This window comes from Salvelinus sp. IW2-2015, linkage group LG10, assembly GCF_002910315.2.
Source record: "Salvelinus sp. IW2-2015 linkage group LG10, ASM291031v2, whole genome shotgun sequence".
In the NCBI taxonomy this organism is placed as follows: domain Eukaryota; kingdom Metazoa; phylum Chordata; class Actinopteri; order Salmoniformes; family Salmonidae; genus Salvelinus; species Salvelinus sp. IW2-2015.
This window is the reverse complement of record NC_036850.1, coordinates 18,894,796-18,902,779: the sequence shown is the minus strand read 5'-3', so window position 1 is coordinate 18,902,779 and position 7,984 is coordinate 18,894,796. Positions and strand designations below refer to the sequence as shown.

Sequence of the window (7,984 nt, the reverse complement as noted above, 5' to 3'; positions counted from 1 at the left end):
TGGATACTATAGCAATTGAGATATGGCCCAACAGTATCGTCCGCTATGTGTCCTCAGCCATTTGTGTAGCCAATGGTATTTTTGTATGAAAAGTGTAGTAAGTGTGAAGAGACTCATAGATGAAGCAATAATCAAGATATAATGAAGTGTGAGTTAATTAGACATAATGGTTAATTTAAATACCTGTTTTGGTGGAGGCTGATGACATGAAGGGAGAGTCTCTCTCCTTAGAGGTTAAAGAGACTAGAGACCTGAGAGTTGCCGTGTGGTCGGTCCCGTGTGGCTCAGTTGGTAGAGCATGCGCTTGCAACGCCAGGGTTGTGGGTTCAATTCCACGGGGGACCAGGACGGTTTAATTAAAATACCTGTTTTGGGTGCAGGCTGATGACATGAAGGGAGAGTCTCTCTCCTTAGAGGTTAAAGAGACTAGAGACCTGAGAGTTGCCGTGTGGTCGGTCCCGTGTGTCCAGTTGGTTAGAGCATGGCGCTTTGCAACGCCAGGGTTTGTGGGTTCAATTCCACGGGGGGACCAGGACGAATATGTATGAACTTTCCAATTTGTAAGTCGCTCTGGATAAGAGCGTCTGCTAAATGACGTAAATGTAAATGTAAATGTTGCTGGTTTTGAATCCCAGTCTGGTGGGTGAATCATGTTAAAGGAAATGACAATGTAGGAGGGTAGCAGATCTCAGGTGCTAGCTTCTGCCATTGTGCCCTTGATCAAGGCACTGAAGGGTAACACACACAGTCTCGATCATCTTTTCTCTCTCCTGTGTTCCAGAGTGTCGTGTGATGAAGTCAGTGTCTTTGGTAAAATGTCCGCCTGTGACCAGTCGTGGTTCTCCGCGCTCCATGGGCCTGTCTGAGACATCCCCGCAGGTCGGTAAGACTGAACACACAAATATGGTTGTTTAGAGGAAGTGGGAACGAGATGAGGATTAATATGGGCTTGTTTAGGATTGGAGGATAGGTGGGATTAAATATGGGTTTGTTTTAGGGGAGTTGGAGATAGTGTGAGGGATTGAATATGGGTTGGTTGGGAAGTTAGAGGTGAGGGATAATATGGGTTTGGTTTAGGGATGGAAGAGGTGGGGTATGAAATATGGGCTTGGTTTAGGGGAAGTTGGGAAAGAGGTGAGGATTGAAATATTGGCTGGTTTAGGGAAGTTGGAAAGAGGTGAGGGATTGAAATATGGGCTTGGTTTAGGGGAAGTTGGAAGAGGTGAGGATTGAAATATGGGTTGGTTTAGGGAAGTTGGAGGATAGGTGAGGATTGAAATATGGGTTTGGTTTAGGGGAAGTTGGAGAGGTGAGGGATTGAAATATGGGCTTGGTTTAGGGAAGTTGGATAGGAAGGTGAGGGATTGAAATATGGTTGGTTTAGGGGAAGTTGGGAAAGAGGTGAGGGATTGAAATATGGGTTTGGTTTAGGGGAAGTTGGGAAAAGAGGTGAGGATTGAAATATGGGCTTGGTTTAGGGGAAGTTGGAGGAGAAGTGAGGGATTGAAATATGGGCTTGGTTTAGAGGAAGTTGGGAAGAAGTGAGGATTGAAATATGGGCTTGTTTAGGGGAAGTTGGAGGAGAGTGAGGGATTGAAATATGGGCTTGGTTTAGAGGAGTTGGAAGGAGAGTGAGGATTGAAATATGGGCTTGGTTTAGGAGGAAGTTGGGAGAGGTGAGGGATTGAAATATGGGCTTGGTTTAGAGGAAGTTGGAGAGAGTGAGGGATTGAAATATGGGCTTGGTTTAGGGAAGTTGGAGGAGAGGTGAGGATGTTGGGAGGTGCTTGGTTTAAGCAAGTTGGAGAAAGTGAGGGATTGAAATATGGGCTTTGGTTTAGAGGAAGTTGGAGGAGAGGTGAGGGATTGAATATGGGTTGGTTTAGAGGAAGTTGGAGGAGAGGTGAGGGATTGAAATATGGTTGGTTTAGGGGAAGTTGGAGGAGAGGTGAGGGATTGAAATATGGCTTGGTTTAGAGAAGTTGGAAGGAGAGGTGGAGATTGAAATATGGGCTTGGTTTAGGGGAAGTTGGAGGAGAGGTGAGGGATTTGAAATATGGGCTTGGTTTAGAGGAAGTTGAGGAGAGGTGAGGGATTGAAATATGGGCTGGTTAGAGGAAGTTGGGGAGAGGTGAGGGATTGAAATATGGGCTTGGTTTAGAGGAAGTTGGAGGAGAGGTGAGGATTGAAATATGGCCTTGGTTAAGAGGAAGTTTGGAGAGAGGTGAGGATTGAAATATGCGGTTGGTTAGAGGAAGTTGGAGGAAGGTGAGGGATTGAAATATGGGTTGGTTTAGAGGAAGTTGAGAGGAGAGTGAGGGATTGAATATGGGCTTGGTTTAGAGGAAGTTGGAGGAGAGGTGAGGGATTGAATATGGGCTTGGTTTAGAGAAGTTGGAGGAGAGGTGAGGATTGAAATATGGGCTTGGTTTAGAGGAAGTTGGAGGAAGGTGAGGAGATTGAAATATGGGTGGTTTAGAGGAGTTGGAGGAGAGGTGAGGGATTGAAATATGGCTTGGTTTAGAGAAGTTGAGGAGAGGTGAGGATTGAAATATGGCTTGGTTTAGAGGAAGTTTGGAGGAGAGGTGAGGGATTGAGAATATGGGCTTGGTTTAGAGGAAGTTGAGGAGAGGTGAGGGATTGAAATATGGGCTTGGTTTAGAGGAAGTTGGAAGGAGAGGTGAGGGATTGAAATATGGGCTTGGTTTTGAGGAAGTTGGAGGAGAGTGAGGGATTGAAATATGGGCTTGGTTTAGAGGAAGTTGGAGGAGAGGTGAGGATTGAAAATATGGGCTTGGATTTAGAGCAAGTTTAGGAGAGGTGAGGGATTGAAATATGGGCTTGTTAGAGGAAGTTGGAGAGAGGTGAGGGATTGAATATGGGCTTGGTTTAGAGGAAGTTGGAGGAGAGTGAGGGATTGAAATATGGGCTTGGTTTAGAGGAAGTTGGAGGAGAGGTGAGGGATTGAAATATGGGCTTGTTTAGAGGAAGTTGGAGGAGAGTGAGGGATTGAAATATGGGCTTGGTTTAGAGGAAGTTGGAGAGAGGTGAGGGATTGAAATATGGGCTTGGTTTAGAGGAAGTTGGAGGAGAGGTGAGGGATTGAAATATGGGCTTGGTTTAGAGGAAGTTGGAGGAGAGGTGAGGGATTGAAATATGGGCTTGGTTTAGAGGAGTTGGAGAGAGGTGAGGGATTGAAATATGGGCTTGGTTTAGAGGAAGTGGAGGAGAGGTGAGGGATTGAAATATGGCTTGGTTTAGAGGAAGTTGGAGAGAGGTGAGGGATTGAAATATGGGCTTGGTTTAGAGGAAGTTGGGAGAGGTGAGGGATTGAAATATGGGCTTGGTTTAGAGAAGTTGGAGAGAGGTGAGGGATTGAAATATGGGCTTGGTTTAGAGCAAGTTGGAGGAGAGGTGAGGGATTGAAATATGGGCTTGGTTTAGAGGAAGTTGGAGAGAGGTGGGAGATTGAAATATGGGCTGGTTTAGAGGAAGTTGGAGGAGAGGTGAGGGATTGAATATGGGCTTGTTTAGAGGAAGTTGGAGGAGGTAGGGATTGAAATATGGGCTTGGTTAGAGGAAGTTGGAGGAGAGGTGAGGGATGAAATATGGGCTTGGTTTAGAGGAAGTTGGAGGAGAGTGAGGGATTGAAATATGGGCTTGGTTTGAGGAAGTTGGAGGAGAGGTGAGGATATGAAAATATGGGCTTGGTTTAGAGAAGTTGGAGGAGAGGTGAGGATTGAAATATGGGCTTGGTTTAGAGGAAGTTGAGGAGAGGTGAGGGATTGAAATATGGGCTTGGTTTAGAGGAAGTTGGAGGAGAGGTGAGGGATTGAAATATGGGCTTGGTTAGAGGAAGTTGAGGAGAGGTGAGGGATTGAAATTGGGCTTGGTTTAGAGCAAGTTGGAGGAGAGGTGAGGGATTGAAATATGGGCTTGGTTTAGAGAAGTTGGAGGAGAGGTGAGGGATTGAAATATGGGCTTGGTTTAGAGGAAGTTGGAGGAGAGTGAGGATTGAAATATGGGCTTGGTTTAGGAAGTTGGAGGAAGAGTGAGTGATTGAAATATGGGCTTGGTTAGAGGAAGTTGGAGGAGAGGTGAGGGATTGAAATATGGGCTTGGTTTAGAGGAAGTTGGAGGAGAGGTGAGGGATTGAAATATGGGCTTGGTTTAGAGGAGTTGGAGGAGAGTGAGGGATGAAATATGGGCTTGGTTTAGAGGAAGTTGAGGAGAGGTGAGGATTGAAATATGGCTTGGTTTAGAGGCGTTGGAGGAGAGGTGAGGATTGAAAATGGGCTTGGTTTAGAGGAAGTTGGAGGAGGTGAGGGATTGAAATATGGGCTTGGTTAGAGGAAGTGGAGGAGAGGTGAGGGATTGAAATATGGGCTTGGTTTAGAGAAGTTGGAGGAGAGGAGGGATTGAAATATGGGCTTGGTTTAGAGAAGTTGGAGGAGAGGTGAGGGATTGAAATATGGGCTTGGTTTAGAGGAAGTTGGAGGAAGGTGAGGGATTGAAATATGGGCTTGTTTTAGAGGAAGTGGAGGAGAGGTGAGGATTGAAATATGGGCTTGGTTTAGGAAGTTGGAGGAGAGGTGAGGGATGTGAAATATGGGCTTGGTTTAGAAAGAAGTTGGGGAGAGGTGAGGGATTGAAATATGGGCTTGGTTTAGAGGAAGTTGGAGGAGAGGTAGGATTGAAATATGGGCTTGGTTTAGAGGAAGTTGGAGGAGAGGTGAGGGATTGAAATATGGGCTTGGTTTAGAGGAAGTTGGGGGAGAGGTGAGGGATTGAAATATGGGCTTGGTTTAGAGGAAGTTGGAGAGAGGTGAGGATTGAAATATGGGCTTGGTTTAGAGGAAGTTGAGGAGAGGTGAGGGATTGAAATATGGGCTTGGTTTAGAGGAAGTTGGGGAGAGGTGAGGGATTGAAATATGGGCTTGGTTTAGAGGAAGTTGGGAGAGAGTAAGGGATTGAAATATGGGCTTGGTTTAGAGGAAGTTGGAGAGAGGTGAGGGATTGAAATTGGGCTTGGTTTAGAGGAAGTTGGAGGAGAGGTGAGGGATTGAAATATGGGCTTGGTTTAGAGGAAGTTGGAGGAGAGGTGAGGGATTGAAATATGGGCTTGGTTTAGAGGAAGTTGGAGGAGAGGTGAGGGATTGAAATATGGGGCTTGGTTTAGGGAAGGTTGGAGAGAGTGGAGGGCATTGAAATATGGGTTGGTTTAGAGGAAGTTGGAGGAGAGGTGAGGGATTGAAATATGGGTTTGGTTTAGAGGAGTTGGAGAGAGGTGAGGATTGAAATATGGGCTTGGTTTAGAGGAAGTTGAGGAGAGGTGAGGGATTGAAATATGGGCTTTGTTTAGAGGAAGTTGGAGGAGAGGTGAGGGATTGAATATGGGCTTGGTTTAGAGAAGTTGAGGAGAGGTGAGGGATTGAATATGGGCTTGGTTTAGAGAAGTTGGAGGAGAGGTGGGAGATTTGGGAGGTGGGCTGCGTATAGGGGTAGTTGGGCGAGACAGACATGACGTGTAGAATTTACTGTAGTGTTCTACATACATGACTGTAGTATTTACTGTAGAATTTACTGTAGTGTTCTTACAGACATGACTGTAGAATTTACTGTAGTGTTCTTACATACATGACTGTAGAATTTCTGTAGTGTTCTTACATACATGACTGTAGTTTAGCTGTAGATATTTACTGTAGTGTTCTTACAGACATGATGTAGTATTTACTGTAGAATTTATACTGTAGTGTTCTTACATACATGACTGTAGTATTTACTGTAGAATTACGTGTAGTGTTCTTACATACATGACTGTAGTATTTACTGTAGTATTTACTGTAGTGTTCTTACAGACATGAATGTAGTATTACTGTAGTATTTACTGTAGTGTTCTACATACATTACTGTAGTATTTACTGTAGTATTTACTGTAGAATTTACTGTAGTGTTTACATACATTACTGTAGTAATTTACTGTAGTATATTACTGTAGAATTTACTGTAGTGTTCTTACAGACATGAATGTAGTATTTAGTAGTATTACTGAGTGTTTACTGATGTTTACTGTAGTGTCTTACAGACATGACTGTAGAATTTACTGTAGTGTTCTTACATAACATTACTGTAGTATTTGCTGTAGTGTTTTTACAGACATGACTGTAGTATTTACTGTAGTGTTTTACAGACATGACTGTAGTATTTACTGTAGGTTTTTACAGACATGACTGAAGTATTTACTGTAGTGTTTTAACAGACATGCCTTACCACGGCGCCGAAAAGAAGATGCAAATCCCCCTGAAAGCTTTTTTCAGGATCGGTGGGTCGCCTGCGGGACAGTTGATATAATGTAGGCTAATGCCTACCACTTTCCATCCATTTGTATTGCAGACCCTCATGCCAAATTGAATTGAAGGCTTTTTTTGAAATCAACAAAGCATGAGAAGACTTGGCCTTTGTTTTGATAAGTTTGTAATGTGAATTAGGGTGTGCAGGGTGAATACGTGGTCTGTCGTACGGTAACTTGGTTAAAAGCCAATTTGCCATTTACTCAGTACATTGTTTTCACTGAGGAAATGTACGAGTCTGCTGTTAATGATAACGCAGAGGATTTTCCCAAGGCTGCTGTTGACACATATCCCACGGTAGTTATTGGGGTCAAATTTGTCTCCACTTTTGTGGATTAGGGTGATCAGTCCTTAGTTCCAATTATTGGGGAAGATGACAGAGCTGAGGATGATGTTAAAGAGTTTTAGTATAGCCAATTGGAATTTGTGGTGTGTATATTTTATCATTTCATTGAGAATACCATCAACACCACAGGCCATTTTAGGTTTGTATTTTGTCCTGTGGTTCATTCAATGTAATTGGAGAATCCAGTGGGTTCTGGTAGTCTTTAGTAGGTGATTCTAAGATTTGTATTTGATCATGTATATGTTTTTGCTCTTTATTCTTTGTTATAGAGCCAAAACGATTGGAGAAGTGGTTTACCCATACATCTCCGTTTTGGATAGATAATTATTCGTGTTGTTTGTTTAGTGTTTTCCAATTTTCCCAGAAATGGAGAGTCTATGAATTCTTCAATTACATTGAGCTGATTTCTGACGTGCTGTTCCTTCTTTTTTCCGTAGTGTATTTCTGTATTGTTTTAGTGATTCACCATAGTGGAGGTGTAGACTCAGGTTTTCTGAGGAGGGACGGAGGAATGAGACAAAATAAGAGAAGATGAAAGAGATGGGGAATAACTAGTGACCTGTGGGATGATACTTTCTTGAAGGGAAGAGGGGGAGGGAGAGGAACAAAGAGAGATAAAGAAAGAGGACATGAAATGAGAGAGGGAGGGAGAGATATTACTGTTTGCTTTTTGAAAATGGATGAAAAGGGATTAAGAGATGCTACGATTAGGATGGGAACCGGAACATGGAGCACCACCAGGCAAATTTAACAGGCCAAATGTCCCCTTCAAAAATGTGAAAGATGCCAACACCTACGAAATCGGGATTTGTCCAAATAACCAGTAAGGTAAAACCCAAACACCGTAACCGCTGCTGATCGTTAGCCCCCCGTATCCCATTCCATTCCTGACAGATTCTACGGTATCGGTTACGTACACCGAAAAAATATTTTGTGTTAGGTCCTCTTACAAAAATGTAGACAACTATTTGCCTCAGATTTTTGAGTATTTAAACATGATGCATTTTTACCTATAATTTACAGTACTTTTTTAGTGCTTCATAAAACACTCATATATCAAGTCCAGCTTGAAAATCACGTCTAAGATCCAACTTAATTTGATCCAATCCTAACTGTTATTTTACATAACATCTACTGAATCTTTCGGTTTTGTTACTTTCACTGATCATGTGTTAAATATGGCTTTATGTATTTCATTACTTTACTTTTTTTTTTAAATCCACTTCAGCAGGAATTGTTAAACGCAGTGCTCTTTCCACTAACTGGAGAAGAAGCTGCATGATCGGAC

The 7,984-nt window shown here is 43.0% G+C and overlaps 1 protein-coding gene across 1 annotated transcript in view; it reads left to right on the top strand.

The window, feature by feature from the left end:
* The window catches only part of LOC111969135 (mucin-5AC-like), a 36,917-nt gene that overhangs the window by 10,552 nt on the left and 18,381 nt on the right, over positions 1-7,984 (top strand). The window contains exons 17-18 of the mRNA XM_023995077.2: positions 471-473; positions 782-883. Coding sequence (XP_023850845.2) covers positions 471-473; positions 782-883 — 105 coding nt within the window. The remainder of the gene's footprint in view (positions 1-470; positions 474-781; positions 884-7,984) is intronic.